Source organism: Trachurus japonicus, chromosome 7 (assembly GCF_045865225.1).
Source record: "Trachurus japonicus isolate A0001 chromosome 7, Traja_1.0".
Lineage (NCBI taxonomy): Eukaryota > Metazoa > Chordata > Actinopteri > Carangiformes > Carangidae > Trachurus > Trachurus japonicus.
Genome location: NC_140913.1, coordinates 6,359,339 through 6,380,324, shown reverse-complemented (window position 1 = coordinate 6,380,324; position 20,986 = coordinate 6,359,339). Strand labels below are relative to the sequence as shown.

At 42.7% G+C, this 20,986-nt stretch overlaps 2 protein-coding genes across 13 annotated transcripts in view; one reads left to right on the top strand and one right to left on the bottom strand.

The window, feature by feature from the left end:
• Positions 1-5,338, top strand: part of cacna1db (calcium channel, voltage-dependent, L type, alpha 1D subunit, b) — a 75,929-nt gene extending 70,591 nt beyond the window's left edge. For all 11 annotated transcript variants that reach the window (XM_085780952.1, XM_085780951.1, XM_085780953.1 and 8 more), the window contains 7 exons: positions 100-126; positions 405-545; positions 2,466-2,629; positions 3,038-3,150; positions 3,252-3,386; positions 3,609-3,794; positions 4,835-5,338. In XM_085780952.1, the coding sequence (XP_085637078.1) occupies positions 100-126; positions 405-545; positions 2,466-2,629; positions 3,038-3,150; positions 3,252-3,386; positions 3,609-3,794; positions 4,835-5,140 (1,072 nt within the window). In that variant the 3' untranslated portion in view covers positions 5,141-5,338. The remainder of the gene's footprint in view (positions 1-99; positions 127-404; positions 546-2,465; positions 2,630-3,037; positions 3,151-3,251; positions 3,387-3,608; positions 3,795-4,834) is intronic.
• A 3,400-nt stretch (positions 5,339-8,738) lies between these two features.
• On the bottom strand, positions 8,739-20,726 carry chdh (choline dehydrogenase). 2 transcript variants are annotated; one of them, XM_085780941.1, is made up of 10 exons: positions 20,671-20,726; positions 18,945-19,389; positions 18,324-18,554; positions 16,561-16,727; positions 16,279-16,430; positions 13,829-13,958; positions 13,576-13,710; positions 12,775-12,917; positions 11,767-11,869; positions 8,739-11,172 (listed from the first exon to the last, which is right to left on the bottom strand). In XM_085780941.1, the coding sequence occupies exons 2-10, from the start codon at positions 19,358-19,360 to the stop codon at positions 10,754-10,756; spliced, it is 1,896 nt and encodes a 631-aa protein (XP_085637067.1). In that variant the 5' UTR covers positions 19,361-19,389; positions 20,671-20,726; the 3' UTR covers positions 8,739-10,753. The 2 variants fall into 2 exon arrangements, with proteins under 2 accessions (XP_085637067.1, XP_085637066.1); XM_085780940.1 differs by lacking the exon at positions 20,671-20,726 and adding an exon at positions 20,469-20,491.
• Between the last annotated feature and the right edge of the window lie 260 nt (positions 20,727-20,986).

The window sequence follows — 20,986 nt, the reverse complement described above, 5'->3', positions numbered from 1 at the left end:
GCATTTTAATTTGTGTGCTTTTGTCTTTGTCTTTTGTCTGCCTCCTGTTCCAAACAATCCTGTCCTGTGTGGATTAACCCGTCCTTCTCCTCGGAACAGGACATGCTACTATGAGGCCTTCATGAGGTGTGTGCATGTTACCACTTGATAATCGCAATCTGCTGTTTTAAATGGCAGGAAGATGGGAATGATGTGTCAGTAAAGTGAGCGAAGAAACACTGTGGTCAAACACAACTCTGTGGCGTCATGGTGTTTAAGTGAATTCAGTGCTTCACAACACTGGACACCAAGATTTCCACCAGCAAAAGAAGGGCATCTAATTATAAGATATAGATGTCATAAATTATGAATGTATTACCACTTATCTAATTTGCACTGATCAGTGTCAAACATTGTGAAAACAGGTCAGAGACTGGTGCTGTGAGGAAGACCATCAGTCAGGACGAGCCAACAGGCGGGGGGCGCATGGGGGACGAGCGGGGCTCAGGAGAGTACTACAGCAGAGACGAATCTCATGAAGATGACATCATTTTTACAAAGGACAGGTACGGCAGCAGCTGCTGGTCCGGACATGTTTCTATCATTTTTTCAGTCTTCAAATTCATCATCAAAGAGTCACAGTGTTAATTGAAGCTCATCTTCTGCTGCACCTCAACCACACCTCTCCAGCAACCCCATAAATACCAATTTAACTCTTCTTTTGCTCTGGTATTCTGCAGCAGAGATGAGAATGCTATCTTCTTAACACGTGTAGCATGACGTTATCCCTTTGTTCACATGATCCAGAGCACAAATTTTATCTCTCTGTTCAAAAGTTCAAAGGTTCCATGTCACTTCCCATCAGCCCATGCTGATCCAACATCCCTGCCTCTGTGCCCGAGATCCATCGTCTGTGGTCAAAAGGCCACGTAGACTCCAGCTGGCCCTGAATGGTCTAAACCAGTGGTTCCCAACCTTTTTTGGCTCGTGACCCAATTTTGACATCAACAAATTTCTGGAGACCCCGTCAATCAAGATGCGCCAGCTCAGATATTTTTATATGCTGCTCGATTTATATTCAAGAAAGTGAAAGTATAGAATACAGTTGTTTGAGATTGTGTGTGGTGTTTTTAATCATAATTTTAAAAAGAATAGTAATTAGTCAAAAAAAAAAATATCAGTAATTTTTTTATTCAATTACTAGACATTTCGGGTGACTCCATTTGAATTCCAGACGACCCCATGTGGGGTCCCGACCCCAAGGTTGAAAAACACTGGTCTAAACCCTGCCCACAATCAGTCCTTTGGTTTTCAGTCAGATCAAACATCGCCAGGGTTACAGCAGCCTGCTCCCATCATCAGCCTGTGCAGTCACTGACTTCAGATGAAAAAAACAGCACCACCAGGATTACCACAGCAAACTGCTACTCATCTACATCCTCTCCAACAGCCAGCAATGCTGGACGAACCTGACACCAGGATGTCAGAGTTATTTCAGTGCAGTTGGGGCTCATGGTACCTGGATACCAGTACCTTCTGCTTCCTCTTTCCTCCAACCAGAGCAGCTTGCAGGTGTTGGGGCTGCAGCGTTCACTCTCGGCGCCATAAGCCCCTGCTGTGCACATCAGCTGGAGCCGTCAGGGATGGGATGCTAGCAATTTCAAAAATTCAGTTTTGTGATATATAGGTTCCTTTGTTGCTCTAATCTGCACCAAACGCCTACTTCTCTCCCTTAAAGGCCATCTCCACTTCAGCCAATGCATCGTTCTATTTCAATGTTTGAACCAGAACCATATCACCAGCAGTATGTCATCCTCAAACCTTTCTTCAGTTTGGAGAATTTTTTAACACAACCAGTATAATATCATCTCCCCATCTTGTCACCATGGCTTTCCCCCCACCTGTTAGAGCATGTATCATCAAAGCAAATCTTAGAGGTGTCAGGTTCTTCACCCAATTTATAACTGGTAGGCCAGACCCAGCTTTAAACCATCCTCAGATAACCTCTCTCCTCAAAATGCCTTTGTTGCCTAGCAGTCATATTCTTGCTCATGTTCTTCAGGTTTCTGAGATGTTATGAATCCACTGCCTCAGCCTATTGTCATAATCCCTATAGTCATAGGAGTAGGTTTGTGGACAAGTTGTGACCTGCTATGAAATAATCAGAGACAGAGTAGTTTTGGAGGCAAATGCATAGCCGGAACTACATTCCAGACACGGTTGTTGGACGGAGTGATTCCAAAAGCACAAGTAGTTCCAAGTATTTGCTTTGTGTGTGGTATAATTATACATTATTATTTCATAGCGTGGTGAATGTGCAGGTCACAACTTGTCCACGAGAGCGTTTTGGAGTTGTTGGATTGATAAAGTCCTTTATTCTAGTCAATTCTGGTTCCATTCAGTTTCAGTCATGTGAGACGGTCCTCCTCAACGCTTTGTGAATTTGGTTCTTAAACATCTCAGAGCTTTCTCCTTTTGTTTTGCAGGTTGAGCAACAAGAGTCCGTGTGATGCAGATGAAGACTTTGACCTTGAAGCCTCCAGGGTCAACCACCAGCCTGATAGAGACTACGATGATGATCAAATGCTGATCCGCCACAACAGTGACAGCAGGCGGTCACCAAGGAGATGGTTTTTACCCTCCCCTCAAGGTTAGATACCACAGTGCAGCAGAATTGTTTTGAGTCACCTTAAAGTGATAGAGTTCATGTGAGTTGATGGCAAGTTATTCAGATGAAATCATTTTACAAGTCAGAACTTTTTAATAAGAAGGTTTTAATGCACAATATCAACAAACTGTGTCATTTCATTATTATTATTTACAGCCATTTCACTGTAACAGCACAATAGAATAATGATAATGATAATAACAATAATAACCCTTTATTTCTATAGCACCTCATTATTGACAAATGATTTACATACTGTTAAACATAAAGATTTTATAATTGATTTAAATATGATTATTTATATGTATTTTCATCAAAATCTATACATATAATATACTGTAGCCTATATCCATAGGTTTGAACATTTTTTGTTCTTGTATTTTCTCTCAGCCTCCAACAGACCGACATTTAATTTTGAGTGTCTTCGCAGAAGAGGTAGTCAGGACGACGCTCCTCCCTCTCCATCCTGCACAGCTCTTCCGCTGCACCTGGTCCAGCAACAGGTACCTTTATTTTGTCTTTATGAATATTACAATGAAGTGCTGCCAGAATGCAGTTGTAAATAATCTGTCACATCTCTGCTCTGTGCGCCACATTGTGACAGATAATGGCCGTGGCTGGTCTCGATGCCAGCAGGCTCCACCGTCTGTCTCCAACGAGGTCGCTGCACTCCTGGGCCACGCCTCCCGCTTCACCCATCAGTCTGGACTGTTCCCCCTGCTACACTCCACTCATACAGGTCCTAAATCACTGTTTCTCTTGCACTGCCATCAATGGACTTAGACAGAACTACGTGTGTTGCTTGGAACAGGACAAAACCATCTGTTGGAAAACTGAGTCAGAAATGATCATTTTGTTACCAAGCAGTGTACAGAAAGAGTGAGAAGGGCAGTACAAGTGTTTGTAACTAATTTCTATTGTCAACATAATATAAAGGTGTCATGCTCGGGTGTGTTCTCAGGTGGACTGGCACAGTTCTGGCAGTGTGGGCAGCCTACCAGGAGCAGTGAAGAGGAGCCTGTGGTACACAGACGGTCAGGACGGCCCTCCCAGCCGCAGCCACTCGCCATCGCATCTTCAGTTACCGGCAGAGAGCTGCACGCATTTCCTGCAGAAGAGAGGCAGCGCCAACAGTCTGGTGGAGGCCGTGAGTAGGGGGTCGGGGGTTATGTTTTCACCTGAGTGCATTTGTTTGGTCGTTGGGGGGATTCTGCAGAAAGTAACCTGGGATGGAGCATGGGCCAGGGAGTCAGTGGAGCAGCAGCAGCAGAGTTACAACCAGCACAGCACTCAGTTTCTTCAAGCCACTCATTCAGATTTTCATTACAATCTCCAAATGAGGAGTTACCAAACCCAAGCAGACGTGCAGCCCTGCGGCTCTGGTGTCAGGTCGAACGTGGAGCTAAAGGTTGAGATGTGATTTTCAACTCAACTCAACTTTTATTCATTTTGTCCCCCAGGGGGGCAATTTGTGTTGCAGTAAACAAGCAAAGGACATGGGGATAACACAACCCCTGAAACAAACACATACAATTACACAAACCACAGTTTAGTTTTAAATGCACAACAGCGGCTTCAGCCCTAAAATAACTGATCCGACTGACTGGTTTCCTAGTATGTACTCAGGAACTGCAGATAAGAGTGACACGAGATACAGATACACTGAGCAGAGAGAGCAACGTCATGGTAATGAGGCTCTGATTGAGTCGATACCAAACAGGCTGCTACGTCCTGTGGGCTGTGAGAAACAAAAAAGGAAATGTGGCTGACACGTAGGAGTTGACCTGGAGGTGTATGTATGTACTGAGGGTTTAGTCTTTGGTCTGAGTCTCTTTGGTGCTCTGCTGCATGCTATCTACTGTCTCTCTCCAGAACGTCCATCTCTCTGTGTCACTGGGGCTGTAATAAAGGCAAAAGCTTGGAAAATCATCTAAATAACATCTGACCATACAGCCCTGCCATGTGACTTAGTTTTTACTAGTCTGGTTTTTATGTGGCTTGGATTTTATGTGTCACTTTGGACGATAAAATAATAATTATATGTCCTTACTGCCAGTTTGAGCATCACCTGTGAGCATGACCCACTGATATCCCTATTGCAGACAAGTGATTGTCTGGTGTGAGTCACTGATGAACTCCTACTCTGCCAGTTTTCTTAGGTGTGATTTTCTCTCTTGTGTTTTCCAGGTGTTAATCTCTGAGGGTCTGGGGAAATATGCCAGAGATCCCAAGTTCGTGTCAGCAACCAAACATGAGATTGCAGACGCCTGTGAGATGACTATCGATGAGATGGAGAGCGCTGCCAGTAACCTCTTGAACGGCAGTATGGGTAATGGAGACAATGGTGGGACAGGGAACATCAGCCCAGACCCACACACCACTGCTCATTTGAAAGAACGCAGTATCCATGACTACAGCGACGAGGAGCCGTACACGGCTCTAAAATGCGAGGAGGACTTAACAGATGAGATGATATGCATCACATCCTTATAGCAGCGGCTCACACTGGATTATTTATAGGTCACATAGACTCTAGGGTTTTTTCACTTGAATTCCACAGTGTTCAAGTGCAACCTGCAGTAGACACAAGACGCAAAACACCAAGAGACATGAGAACAAAGTGCCTTGTTTTCTCTTTCTGTGGAGTGGAAAATGGGAAATGAGATGACGGGGTTAATGGAAGAGCTGAGATTCATGACGCTCCTTTTTAAGTCGTTTTTCATGTTTCTGATTACTAACAGTGACTTGGTGCAGCAGATGAATTCGGCAGCCTTGCAAAGCCAGTGCAAAGCTTGTGCAGCTCCACTGAGTGCAGCAGCATGCTCTGCGCAATTTATGTACTATATATTTATAATTTTTATGTCTTTGGTCTTAAAACACTGGATTTTAACAAGAGGGTCAGGTTAATTGCTGAGACAATCTTTACTGCATGTCATTGCCCCAGTCTCTCTCCTCTCTCTTCACTGTCCTCTCTGATAAAGGCATAAAATGCCCCCAAAATAACATTGAACATGATTTATGTACATCAGATACAAACGCCATGAACAGTCCAGTGAGTGGTGCGTTGATGAGGAAATGTGTGAGCTGGCTTTGCAAAGCTGAACTTGTCCTGCTCCAAATGTCAGAGTCCCTGTTTCCTCACATGTATATACTATGCTTGATTTTAATCTTCTATGGTCATAATGATGACAAATTAAATTACATTTTGGTCTCCACGTCTCAGATAAGACAAAAAAACACAACACAATATATGGAGAAAATTAAGAGACCAATTCAAAATGATCAGTTCCTCTGGTTTTACTATTCATAGGCATGTGTTTGAGTAAAATGAACACTTTTGTTTCATTCTATAACCTACTGACAAAATTTCTCCCAAATTGGAAATAAAAATATTGTCATTTAGAGCATTTATTTGCAGAAAATGGCAACAGGTCAAAATAACAAAAAAAATTCTGGTGTTTTCAGACCTTGTAATGCAAAGAAAACAAGTTCATATTCATTTTGAAACAACACAACACTACTTTTTAAATTTAGGAAGAGTTTAGAAATCAAAACTGGTGGAATAATCCCAATTTTTACAGCAGCGTTTTTTTTTAATAATCTTTCTTCCTCATTAAATATGATTTGGTTCAGGTGATCAGCTAAGTAGAGTGAGGTGTGCTTGTGTTGGAGTTCAATAGACACTGGAATCGATGGCTGCCATACATGTAGAGAAGCTGATTTATTAAGAACATTTTGGAGTGGTCTCTTTATTTTTCCCAGAGCTATATATATAATTTTATTTTTTTTTGTCAGTTGATCTTAACACAGAGTGCTGAGCACGCCAATCCATAGTTGTGTCAGCTGGTGAATCTGGGAGCTGCTCTGAGATCAGGGTTTCAGCGTTTCAACACAGCTTGGTTCAGGGGAAATCACATATCAATGAAAAAGAGTCAGTCATGTCCTCAGACATATCCTTCTGTTTCATGTGAGTGCTGATATGGTACACAGAAACATCTGTAGGTCTTTTCCCCTCTGTACCAACAGAGCACACACCTAGTCGAGAATTAACAAACTATTCCATTTTACTGCTTTATTATGAAAACAAAAGAAATTGTCATCATTAACTCCGTGTAAAGTGTGGAGAGCTGGTTCCAAACTCTCAGAATATGCAATGATTCATTTCTTACACCAGATTCAGGCCACAGGAAGTTCTATACATTTTAATGCTGCATCATGTGAGACTTACGACTGTGTGTGTTGTGTTACACTGCTACAGAGAGCACATGCTTCATAGTCATGTTTGGCTTTTGTTTGTCTATTCCCTTGAATTTCAGATCACATCCAGTGTGTTTGTTCTCTGTGGCACCTGATAACTTGTTTCATGGTCAGACCACAACACACAGGTCCTGATCTGCTGTAAGAAGCTGCAGTGTCTTCAACTTCAACCAGTGGAGGATGGATGGAGGGATGGAGGGATGTACAGAGTGTTCTTGGGAGTGACAATTTGTCGGCTGCCGCCTTTTATTTGTAGGATTTCTTTTTGTTCATGTCTAAAACAGCTGCTTGTCTGAAGACAGGATACTGGGGAGAAGCAACATGTCTCACCTGCTGTTCTGCACATCAGCTCCACCACTAACCAGTGTTTATCTACCACTGCCAACTGTAACATGTCTTCAGGTCAACCTTTCAGAAACAACACTGGGTCACAGCAGGGTCATCATGCCTCTCTGTTTTTTTCCTCTGTCTAAATACTGTTGTGAGGGCAACACTCAATTTGTGCAACAAAGGGCTCCTTCAGATATACAACCAAACCAAGAGATCATTGCTTACAATGACATGCACAATAATATATTTTTTTTCTGAGTAATTTCTTTTCCATTTTAGGCTTTTCCAAGGTGTGTAGCTGGAACATGATTGATGTAAGTTTGCTGTTGGGTGTTGTGATGAAACACAATGAGCTGTTACCTGGAAAACTGTTCATATGTAAAAACAAGACAAGTTTGTCTGTATAGCCACTCCTCTCCTCTCTCCAGAAGATTCATATACACAGACTTTAAAGGCCAATAGCTGATAAATATAATTTATGCATTTTCTAACTGCATGTAAATAACTGTGTTTGATTAAGACCTTTAATAAATATTATTACCTCAGTAGCTATCCAGGTGTATTGGTTAACGTGTCAGGGAAACTGTGGCCATGGCTCCATTTGCACAAAATGAAAGACAAATATTTTCTATAGGACTAAATGTGAACCGCTTTTATTTTCAGCAATTTTTTGCAGGAATTGATTTGATTGAAATCCTCCTGGGTGTTCCACATTGTCCAAATGATGGTTAGTTCTTGGTTATTTGAGAAACAGAGGCATTCAAATCCTTCACAGACAAAATAATCTGTTCTAGTTTGACTGTTGATTTCTGGAAAAAGAAAAATCACTATTAGCCTGTGAATATTCTCATTCATCCAGGTCATAGTTATCTCAAAGGAAATTTCAATCAAACGCAACTGGACTTGGTCATTTTTTCTAAAAAACCACACATTGGCCAAATTTGTCATTTTGTGTAAACTGTCTTGGATTCTGGTGAATTTTTAAAATATGCTTTAGAGTAATCAAGATAACTTCAGAAGCCATATTCATACACGCTGTAAGCCGATGTTTGGATCTTTGCTGCACATCGCTCTGAACCTGCCAAGCAGCAGATGAAGCTGTGTCACAAACACAGAGCTGCAGCGTCTTGTACCGTGTGACTGCCACTTGTTCGGGGATCAAACTCAAGAGTGTGCCATGTTTTCCTCAGCTCCTGCTGCAGCTTTTGTCTAGAACTCATGTTGACATTTCCACAGTGACGATGGGGAGGACTGTGAAGGTAGACACTAATCACTAGATCGACACCAAATGCTTTATTTAAAATTAGCCTGTCTAATCGGTTTCACTAACTCTCTGCTTTTGTAAGACCACTGACTTTGCACAGTTCAGATTCTTTTCAGTTGACAGAACCAAACTTGTTGCTCTTTACTCGTCAGGAACTCAGAGAAAAAAAAAAAAAAAAAATCTCCAGATGTGTCGAAATCCATTGTTTTATTAGAAGAAGCTTAGTGACTAAAATCTTTGTTGTGCAACTGACAGCTTTATTTTCTGTACTGTTCCACTGCTTTACAGATGCATATGACATGATTACAATGTATGAAAACTGTACAGAGTTTGTAAAAAATGAGTGATGAACCTTTTTTTTTCATTTCTGCTTTCTACCCATTTGTTGTATGAAAACTTAAAAATCTTGGCTCTATCTACTTTGTAGCATAAGTACTAGTACCTTAGAGATTTTGTACCAATGAAAACAAAAACCCTGTTTTGTACATTTAAATTCTCACCTGAAATGAACATGAGCCTGCTGAGGATTTTTGTATGGACCACTGAATAAAGTAATGAGGACAATATCAGGATGGTCTCTTAAGTGTTTGCTTATAATCAGTACAAAAAATTATTAAACAAAACCAAAAACATGCAAAATTAAAAGCTTTATGAATCTTCACAGCAATACTCCCTTCACAACTCATCATGACACAAATAATGTCAACATTCAAGAAATATTGTACAATACGGCACATACTGTAATATAAACTTCACAGTAATGAAGCTAGGCTAAGAGAGTTAGCACCATAGTGAAAAAGCCTATAAGACATTATTCCATTTCATTTTAACATTAGAAAGAGAAAACAAGAATTATGTAAATGTAAGTTAATGTCAGTGTTATTTGATTTAAAATCTGTTCAGAAATCAGGCAAATGGTGATTGAATCTCAAAAGGCGCATGATTCTATCCACACTCAACTCCATTTGATCATTTACACACAAAGCTCATTTGTAAACAAGGTAATACAAAATATTTTTTTTGTTTGTTTTTAGTGCATATTTGAATGTAGCGTTTATAACACAATTATGCCTATAATTATCCAGTTCTGATATTCTGAGATCAGTCCATGGTTGAAATAAATCAATATAGCAGTGTTATACCTTAGAGTAAAACTACAATAGTGTAATTAGGGTTGCTTCCGTTGCGACAGCTGAACAACTAATTAAAAATGTTAACCAACCAGTGCCAGAAACAAGCCTGTTTTCCCGAGAATATGGGTGGGTCACAAAAATACCTAGATACCAAATGCTAATCTGATGTCAACAACTGGATGGACCCAGTCTCAACACCCGAGGGTTAATTTCGACAGTATTCTTCAAGCTTCTTCAGAAGCGTCGCTAGGTGTTGGTCTGTTGTGTCCAAACATGTAAAGGTATGAGAAGAACCTCTTATTTGATTATTACTGTATAAGATAGCCAAACAATTAGTATTGCATTTCTTACTAAACTCCCTGAGGGTAGTGTTTTGTGTCCCGTGGAATTCGCAAGAAATCTGTTTGAAATTTGGACGTCAACTGCTCTGTTTAAGAGTATTTTCATCTGTTGTAAACGTGTGCAACAACCATATGAAAAGTGTTCAATCTGATCATTCTCAGGAAGCGACATGACTTTTACCTTACTGATAAGTGTGGCAACAGAGACACTAAATTTCTGGCAGGACAGGACAGGAAACAGTCAGCATAAAATTATCACCACCAGTGGCACAAAAGTCACAATGTGTAGGGGTCAACCTGAGGTCTTTCATGCTGTCGTCAAGCGCTACAAATGTCAGTATTTCATAAATACTGACAGTCAAAATTAACCGTCTCGGTATATTTGGAAGTACAAATGTGTTGGTCCAGTCTCTTTTTGTTTGTGGAGTCAACTCAGTTAACCTGTGCAAACAACCGGTTTTAGTTCCCTCTTATTCCCATTAGGATAGCTAAAGATGTATTGGATGGAATTTAGAATATAACACAAAAAAATGGACGAGTGACGAGGCAAATCTTCTCAATGAGACAACAGTCAGAATATCAAGTGATACAGGAATACCATTTCCAACGTAAACAGCTAAAACCAACTGTATTCAACACCAAATCTATGTTTTACCATCACCATGGTGACTCAGACGTTTTAATAAACAACGCCCTGATAGAATCAGACAACAACGCTGTTGACTGGTGGTGTTACGTGACGACTGATGTGTTGTCTCTGATCACTCGTATACTTAACTATTCATCTCTGCGTGTCAAGTGTAGGCGGTTGGTACACGGGAACACCTGGGTCAACGAGAGGTTGGCGACCTCTGATGATGTCAGCAGCCTTCTCTGCCATCATGATGGTGGGAGAGTTAAGGTTGCCGCTGACGACGCTGGGCATGATGGAAGCATCGACCACGCGTAGCCGCTCCAGACCCAGAACGCGCGTGTTTGAGTCGACGACTGTCATGGGGTCGGAGGGAGAGCCCATCTTGCAGGTGCAGGACGGGTGGTAGGCGCTGTCGGCCTTCCGCCGGACAAATGCATCGATGTCGGCGTCCGATTGGACCTGAGGACCGGGCTGGACCTCAGGACCACGGAACGGGTCGAAGGCCTTCTGAGCAAAAATCTCCCTGGAGAGTTTGACGCTCTCTCTGAACTCCCACACATCCATATCTGAGTGGAGAGCAAATGACAATTACATTTCTATCATTGAGTCCGTCAACCCAACTGCCAGCTTTCATTCCAAAATAACTGTTGACGTTGATGAGATGCACTTTACACTTTAAGATTGGTGATCTTTTTTCCTCATACCTAGAGCATTCCATTATATTAGTGTAATAGTCAGTTACCGGGCTCCTTTACTGTGGAACCAGCTCTCTCCATGGGTCAAAGAGGCAGAAACTCTAACTACATTTAAGTCTAGACTTAAGACCTTCCTTTATGACAGGGCTTTTACTTAGGGCTGGTTCAGGTAGCTCTGAACCACTTTATAGCTACGCTGCTATAGGCTTAGACAGCTGGGGGACACATCTGGTTACACAGAGCCCTCTCCTTTCCTCTCCTCTCCTCTCCTCTCCTCTCCTCTCCTCTCCTCTCCTCTCCTCTCAGTATATTTGTCATTGTCATTTTTTTCTGTCGTACTTTGTAATTTGGCTTTGGTGTCTCGCACTCTCTCTGTGTTTCTGCAGATCCACCGGAGCTCCATCTCTCTGCACCAGCCGCCGCCTGCGGCGACTGGGTCTTGATAGGTCAGGGACTAAATCTTACCGGTGGACAGGTAGTTTGGCTGGATGGTTGGGTGATCCAGGGGGTTGGTGCTCTTCAGCTTCAGCCATCCAGTACTAGTGCTTCTCATTGGTCCCACGTGAACCTACAACACAACATCAATTAACACCAAGTTTTTTGTACTTTGTAAGTCATTGAGGAACCTGAAGAACATATGCAAACCCAATGCGCACATGCAAAAATAGGCCCACTGTAAATACCACCAAATACTGCCAATTCTTCAACGACGAAGAACCCAATGATATCTGGCACATTTATAGATCGAACAATACAAAATACATAGTGTACACAATGTGGGCACAAGAAAGCCTGATCGGTAGCCTAGAAATCTAGCTGCACCCTAGCGGCAGCAAATCTATTTGCTCCGTAGGTGAGTCTAGAAACGAGCCATAGGAACCTTTTGAGTCTCGAACACCGATTGTGTTCACCAATCACAGCGCTCTATCTGTTTAGAGAGTCGTTGGGCGGGCTTAATGCGATGACAACATACATTTTAATTGGCTTGTCAGGCTAACGTCATCCTGCTCTTTGCTCTGATTGGTCGTAGCGCTACCCTATTGCGTGCAGAGGCAGTTTGAAAGACAGCCTTCATCCCGCCCCCTGGATTGAGCCGAGGTCTACTGGTCGTTGCCAGACTAGACATTTTAATGATATAGTCTGGCTTGTCAGGCTACCTGATCGGTACAGTTCTTTGGAAAAGAAGTAAAGTCACACCCAGGAATTTTCTTGGAAGCTCCTGTTTCATAACTGTCTATGGTGTCAGTGGTTACTCTGTAATGAATGAGCTTTTATACCAGTCACGGTTACTTCTGAGGCTATTTTGCTATGTATAGGTGCTATAATATACTATATGTACTAATATATATGTTCTTTGAAATCTTTAGTGGGAGAACAAACCAGCACCGCCATCTTGCTACATCCTCACAGCAGCAGACACACCAAGGTCAATCACACAATCACACAAAAAGCAAACACAGAAACCACAGGCACCTGATACGCCTCTATTTTGGAGGCAACTCGTCCGTGGTCGATGACTTGTGAGGGTAGGAAGTGGAACTGAATGTCGGGGTGTGTGACTTTCGGACGACTACGGATAAAACCCCCACTCTCCAAGTGGGCTGTTGCTCCATAACCTGGGGAGACAACGACACAGACTGATGACATCTATCTTGCCTGCCTCTCTCCAACCTCGCTCCGTATTATGAAAATACTGCCACTACACATTTTCCTGCCACAATGACAGGAAAATGATTTTTTTTTTAATATTTAAAAAATATTTCAAATTATTTGCAAATAAATGACTGCATTATTTTTTCTTACATGTTTGTTTGAGAAATAATGAAACAGTAGGAATCAGTTCACACACAAGATACATTGGCATTTTTCTTAAACCCATCTGATCCCCAGCCCACCCGCATAGAGAGAGACAAATTAATGAGGTAGAAGAGTGAGGTAAATGCAAATACTTTTTTTTTTTTTTCACGTGACAACAAAAACTCATGTGTAAATACTCCAAAGTTGGCAAATTCAGGTCATGGTTTTACACTTTGCACTTTAAACTTTAGTAAGATAAAACTGAGTTTCAACTGACTTTATATTGAAATAGAAAAATAGAAATTGTATGTTCAATAGGAAAAGCAGTTTTCCTCAGACTCTATTATCACAATATTTCAACAATCATCAAAGTTGTCTATAACTGATAGTCCTTCATTCAAAATAATGTGCCCCGAGTGATAAAATCTCACAGAAATAAATTATTTTTGAGGAGAATGTGTGTATGTGTTTGTTTACCAGTGAACATGGTGAGCCACTCGAGGCCTATCTTGACCATGTGGAAAGGTTTCTGGGCCTTGTACAGGGTGATAGGTTTAGTGCACTGCTGCTGAACGTATAGCTCCAGATGATCCTGCAGGTTACTGCCGACACCTGACAAACAAAAAGACACCAGAGTATGAGCCAAAGAACATACACATTAAAAAACAGTCTGACTGTTTTTTGAAATGGGAAGTGGGAAACGAAACTTTACAGTAGGACCATAAAATACCTGGTAAGTGCTGAACCACAGAGACACCAAGTTGTTTCAGTTCATCAGCATTTCCCACCCCAGACAGCATGAGAAGCTGAGGGGAGTTGATTGCTCCTCCACTCAGTATCACCTCTTTATCTGCAAACACCTGAGGAGAGAACAGGAAAACTGATGACAGAGTCACTCTACAAGATTACCGGTGTATGATCATGTCAGAGCTTCTATGGCCAGGCACATCAGACGGTCAGTTCGCCAACTTCACAATAACAATTTTAAAATGTAAATGTCAACCTCAAAGTCATATGAATATACTGCTCATACCATGGTCCGCATTAAAAACATTAGATAGAGAAAACAAACACTCCAAGGATCCCACCGTTTTGTACTGTAGTCGTTTGTGCATGTGCTTGAGATTTGTGCAACAATGTGTTGATGGCGAGGAGGCAAGTATCCATCACAGGCTTTAATAAATCAGCTCAAACAGAGCAGAGGCGTATATGACACAATGGCCCTCATTTATCAAACTTGCGCAGGATCTGGTGTAGATTCTGGTGTAAATATCAGTGTACGGCAAGTGTCACGTGTGATTTACTAAAAGTGTGTACGCTGCTGATTTCGGCGTAGAACCGGCGTGGTGGTGATAAATCTGGCGGCTGAAAACGAGCGTCATTTAAATGTCACGCCCCGATATATTCCTGCTTTAGAGGCGTCGCCCTGCCCCTTTTACGACATGGAGACACGGAAGACGGCCAAGAAGAGGGACTTTACTGGCGTTACCGCGTTGAACAGGGAGAGGGCGGCAACATTAAATATCTGGACATTGATAGAGTGATAGTTTTTGTGATTGATAAGCGTCATCCCGGTGGATGGAGGCTGCAGACGCACGTGTCACCGACCACGTCAGGAAAACCAGCGACCTCATGAAATGCTCCTGCAGTTTACTAAACACAAGTGACTGAGGAGAAATCATAGGCATATTACTGCTGTGAACGCGACTTTATGACCATCAGCACCGCTGGCATGGTTCGGCTGATGGAGGGATGTGAAACACCGGCCCGATCTCCCGCTGACACGTCCCGGTGACTGGGGAAAAAAAAAAAACACTCCGCCGCGGAGATCAGCTGGACCTGGACAGGTAGCGGACCCCCCCCCCGCCGGCTCCGGTGTCCGGCAGAGAGAGAGACTGAGGAGCCGTCCGGTCATGCTCTGGTGCAGGAGATGTTGGAAGTTTGTGTGTGTGATCTACAATAACAGGTCTGTCTGTCATTGACTGTTTCTGTTTACACAGCTGATTAACGAGCATCTGTAACGTCGTGGTTTTTAATTCATCTCAGTTGCTCAAAAATAAAAGCCCAGTTACATTTTCAACACGGACTTGGTTGTAGCGTTTCTCTTTTTTGGCTACTTTTTAACTTTTTATCAATATAAACAACAACAACATGTGGTCCACATCGCTGCGTTATTAGACTATGGTTTAATAATCATTCTGACACAGCAGCACTCCTTCCTGCATGTTCTACGCTGGTTCCAAATGTGCGTACACCTGGTCAGAGCTGGCGTGAGATTTGTGCGTACCGTACGCTCACGCTCAGATTAATAAATGCCGATCCTTGCGGTGAATTTGGTGTACACCCATTTTTTTGGTGTACGCAAGTTTCATAAATGAGGGCCAATGTGTTATGCAACGAGATGATCACATACATGGCAAACAGACCTGGGTGAACAGCGTGGAGAAAAAAAATGAAAAAAGAAATGCCACAAAAGAAGAAATGAAAGCATATTGCTGGCTGATGATTGACTTTAATTGAGCTGCTCATACTGTAAATGCACACAATTTGGCATTGGCATCGGCCAGCGAAAAACCCATATCGGTTGATCTCTAATTTAAAGCCTCCAAATTGCAAACTCTGCACCAAAATCGTACATTCGAATCAAAACGGCTGACTTCCTGCAGTTGTTTTTCTGCATCGGTGCGTCTGATACCGATTTTCATCCACTTACTAAAACATCATCCAATGTGTCGAGGTTGTCGGCCACTCCAGGGGAGGCTATTGACTCATTCTGCCCCACCTATGTGCAAATGTGCATGTGGAAAGTTTTTGGTGAGTTTTTGAGGATGATAAAGTCCTCTAACAGCCAATTCAATTGCGGTAATAAAATGCTTGAAAATGTTCGGCCGTATTTTTTCTGATGCGGTTGCTGAATGAAGTCATGGTTCCTTTTAGTATGAAGTAAACAGACAACTCGCATATTATTATGACACGCTCTTGCTCATGTTTTCGCATATTTCTGCCTGATAGGATCGTCTGTTTCGTTGCAAATTCATTAGAAAAACTTGTGAAATGTGGAGTCACATTTTTTCTGCTTAACAGAATCCTCAATGACCTCGATGACTGAGAACCTACGCAAGCATAATTCCCCCATCTATTAAAAATGTGAATTGTTAGAGGTAAATCTATCCATCTCACCCTTTTCTTCAGTCCCTTCTGTATGTATTCCACTCCCACAGCACGGGTTCCATCAAACAGGATCTTGGTGGTCAGGCAGTGCACCTCCGTCTTCAAGTTGGGGCGACCCAGGGCCGGTCTCAGATAGGCGCTGGCTGTGCTCCACCTCTTCCCTGGACAGATGTGGGCAGTAACATGCAGAGTCAGACAATATATGAAATCGCTGCTCCATAATAGACATGCTACATAAATGCTGCTATATGCATCTTTTTAATACGGAATTTCTTCTTCTACTCATAAAACCTTTAAAAATGGTCATGTCCATCCAGCCAAGGCCTTCCTGTTGGTATCCATTCATGTCATCAGTGAAGGGGTACCCCGCCTGCTGCCCTGCTTCAATGAAAGCCTTGTGAAGAGGATGGTCGGTCTTCCCTCTGGACACATTAAGAGGTCCACTCCCCCCCCGGTACCTACGGTAAAAATAAGAAACACAACATTTCACATTTCACCAGGAAGGGAACTGTTTCTTTGAAAATACAACACTATGTCTTAAAGAATCTTGTACAAGGAATGACTGGTCAACACTGTCCAGGAGAAGCACAGATTCATGAGAATCCTCAGTGAGACGATTGGCAAGGACGCAGCCCGCTGACCCCGCTCCAACAACGATGTAGCTGTAAGATGGTGTTTTCTGAGGTGGTGATGATGAGTTGCAATGAGCGGCTGAGGCACTAAAGAATCTGTGATGGCGGGTGGAGGGGTAGGAAAAGGATGGCCCTGTGTTTCGTGTTTCGGGGGCAGAGCGACGATCTTGACTGCAGCAGGTTAACCACCTCCTGCTGTCCCTCAGACATCTTGCAGTCACAACTCTCCTTGCACCGGTGTGGCCTACTGAAGCCACAGACAACATCCTGATTCTGGGGGGACTTCCTTCATTCACTGGAAATCACAACAGTACATGTTAAAGCCGGACACACTGTGGGGAGCAGGCTGAGTCTGTGACTAACCAAAACTGACATATTTGATGGTGATGAATTCAATTTAAAGGACAATTCCAGGCGAATTCAACTCTGGGGTGTATTTTCATATCATTTTAGGTCTAAAAGAATGAATCTGAAGATTTGCCAAGACCTTAATAATTCGCCCATTGCCATAATCCAGTGGCTCCCAACCTTCTTTGGTTTGTGACCCCATTTTGACATCACAAATTTTGGGCGACCCCGTCAATCAAGATGCGCTCGCTCAGATATTTTATATGCTGCATTTTATTTGAACTCAATTTATATTCGATAAAGTGAAGTGATAAAGTTGTTTAAGATTGTGTGTGGTGTTTTTAATCATAATTTTAAAAATATTTTTTATCAATTACTTGACATTTCATACGACCCCATTTGAATTCCAGGCGACCCCACATGGGGTCCTGACCCCAAGGTTGAAAAACACTGCCATAATCCCTATAGTCATCGGAGTAGGTTAATTGCCCATCACTCTGCCCAGCAGCCGTGTCTGGAATGTTGTTATGCATTTGCCTCAAAAACAACTCTGTCTGTATGATATGATCATAGCGTGGTGAATGTGCAGGTCACAACAGTAGTACAGCAGTACTATGTTCAGAGCTGTGTATGCCAGAAGGATCTTTTCAGTTTTGCATTGTAATAATAATGCCATTTTAACAATATGTTAGTATTTCTTGCTGTGTTAGGCTCTCTCTTTGACAAAATGGGCTTTAAACATCCATCCTTCGACTGTTCCTCCAGGTAGATGGGGACAGGAGTATATCTGTGGTTTGCTCTTGCACAAGTTTTCACACTCTGCCTGATAACATCATCAGTGTGTCACTACTAATGATTCATAAGAAACCTGTGAATTTTCTGATGAATGCATTTTGCAGTCTGTGGGTTGTTCACTTGAAGTGTGGTTTTGTGGCCTTAGGGCTTCTATTTTATCATCATCATCCGGGACCGGTACCACCAAACAGGTCATTGATTCACTTGATTCAAGGTCCCTTCATATTAAAATTTTCTGGACATAAATGAGAAGGTACCAAAAGACAACAGGTTGGGCACCTGTTTTCTCCGAGCTCATGACACTGAGCTTTCCTGAAGTAAGGCAGACAGTGTTGGTAATCCCAGCCGTCCGCCCCCTCTCTCTGCCAGCGGTTGTAGTCTTCAGCGTGTCCACGGATGTACACCATGGCATTGAGTGACGATGAGCCGCCCCAAACACGCCCCCTTGGCCAGTACATCACCCGGTTATCCATGTGGGCCTGAGGCAGAGTGTGGTAGTACCAGTTATACCTGAAGGGAAGCAAAAAGAAAATACAATGACTCAAACAACAACTTGATCATTTTACTTTACTTGACTTTAGATTTCTGTTTTCTGAGAAGAAAAAATGTGGCAGACTACTGTGTTCATCACAAGAGGAATCTATGTGTGGATTTCATAACAATGTACTTTTGAATACTATAGTATTTTTAAATCACCTGTTGGTCTGACTGACCAACTTCAGGATCTACAGTACACTGTGACTCAAGTAATAGCGCTGTATACTTTGTCCACTTCTCTTTGTAATTAATAACAGACACCAAGACAAAATTAAGTTGTCTCACATCTGGGCCAGAAACATTTCAGAAATAGTGAAAGACAGCTGAAATAATTGAATACTGTCATTGAATTTATTACTGTACTTGTCATCACAAAGGTTGTAGGTCAGCGCAGCTGGCATGTGGATCTTCCATGAGAGTCGTAAGCTGTTCAGTGACATGTCCTTAGGCCCCGCCTCCAGGAGAAGCACAGATTCATGGGCATCCTCAGTGAGACGATTGGCAAGGACGCAGCCCGCTGACCCCGCTCCAACAACGATGTAGCTGTAAGATGGTGTTTTCTGAGGTGGTGATGATGAGTTGCAATGAGCAGCTGAGGCACTAAAGAATCTGTGATGGCGGGTGGAGGGGTAGGAAAAGGATGGCCCTGTGTTTCGTGTTTCGGGGGCAGAGCGACGATCTTGACTGCAGCAGGTTAACCACCTCCTGCTGTCCCTCAGACATCTTGCAGTCACAACTCTCCTTGCACCAGTGTGGCCTACTGAAGCCACAGACAACATCCTGATTCTGGGGGGACTTCCTTCATTCACTGGAAATCACAACAGTACATGTTAAAGCCGGACACACTGTGGGGAGCAGGCTGAGTCTGTGACTAACCAAAACTGACATATTTGATGGTGATGAATTCAATTTAAAGCCTAAATTGTTGTTGATGAGAAGGGGAGGAATTATGTCTTCTGTCTCCACCTTTTTGGTTTATACATCAGTATGATGTTTATACATCAGTATGATTCTTGCAATCAGCATAGGCCTACATCAGTAGAGTCTTTTACTTTCTTTTAAGACATAAGACTTTTTATTGAACCGACTTGTGGGAAATTCACTTGCAACAGTAGCATAGAAGTACAGGACACAGTAGGCTAGATGTAAGGAATACAAATATAAAGACCCTCAAAACTGTGTTCTTAATTAGCAAATTTCCATGGTATGATAGAATTGTGGGAAATGCACTTTTAAAAATTTGGACATCCGGACATCATTTGGACACCCGCCCCCCACTGAGAATTACAAAGAAACCAAAGAATGAGTCCATGTTTTAGAGTTATTGCATAATTTTAACTTGAGACTGACTAACATTTTGTTCCCGCCCTCTTTACACATTAAGCTTTTGTAAAATGTATCGGTACCTTTGGTTTTTGCTCGGTATCGGGTCAGAATAAAAACCAGTGGTACCGCACATAGCAGCCTACTATGATCCAGGCCCAGGCTGGAGGGATATCTAGGTCATGTCGATAAACCAGGCTCTCACTTCTCAGTGTGTAGGCCTAAGTAACCGGACTTTGAACAGCCCGAAATAATAGTAAACGGAGACATCAAATCATTCACCAACAGTAAACACCCAGAAAGCTGGACTTTCGCTCTTAACTTCCCTTTATAGATCAGTTCCAATGAAAAGTCATCGATGAACGGCCAGTATGCACGCGCAAGCCTTTCAGTGTTTAAGGTCTGTGGGTCAGCTGCTGCACCAACAGCTGCATCTGTTGACACGTTGTTTCTTGACTAAAAAAAACACACATTTTGAATGTTGACAAAATACGGTCAAACTGTGTGTGAGCTGCTCGCTGGGGACAGACCATAGACAGGCTGACGGTGACAGCGCTGTTAGACTTGTAAACACGGCTCTACACGACGTCGCGTCCGCAGCTCGGAGCTGCAGTTTAAACTGTCCCGCAGGACGTGGAAACCGCCACAGGAAACTTTACCAACTCCACTCAACTTTAACCAATGTTGGTGCGGGAGTCTGGTACTGTCGACACAGCGAGAGTGGCACTGTTTACAACCGGAATTGAGGTCGGAAAGCTGCTCTTACCTCGGTGACTGGACACACGGACTGAACCGAGCGAGGGGCGAGTAACGGGCAGGAAGGGGGCGGGGCCAGCGGCTGTATTTATAGTTAACTACCGATAACGGTGAACAGTGTGAGAAAGGCTGCGACTGACTGAGGTTTCACATTACAGATGCGCTACAGGTAGGTTGTCGCACCGACGGTATCAATGATGAAAATATTATGCTGTGGATTATTCATTCATTCATTCATTCTTTAAACCCAACAGTTGCTCCAAGATGTGGAGAGAAGCGCTGATTTTCCTCTTTTGCGTCCAGGCTGGTGTGTTCGCACATGAAAC

Bases quoted from the DNA above. Each gene is read 5' to 3' on its own strand.
- chdh (XM_085780940.1), bottom strand. The intron at 16,728-18,323 runs GTGCCCAACCTG...TTTTTACCGTAG, and splicing joins CATGAGCTCGGAGAAAACAG to GTACCGGGGGGGGAGTGGAC. The intron at 16,431-16,560 runs GTTTTATGAGTA...ACATCTGTCCAG, and splicing joins GGACATGACCATTTTTAAAG to GGAAGAGGTGGAGCACAGCC.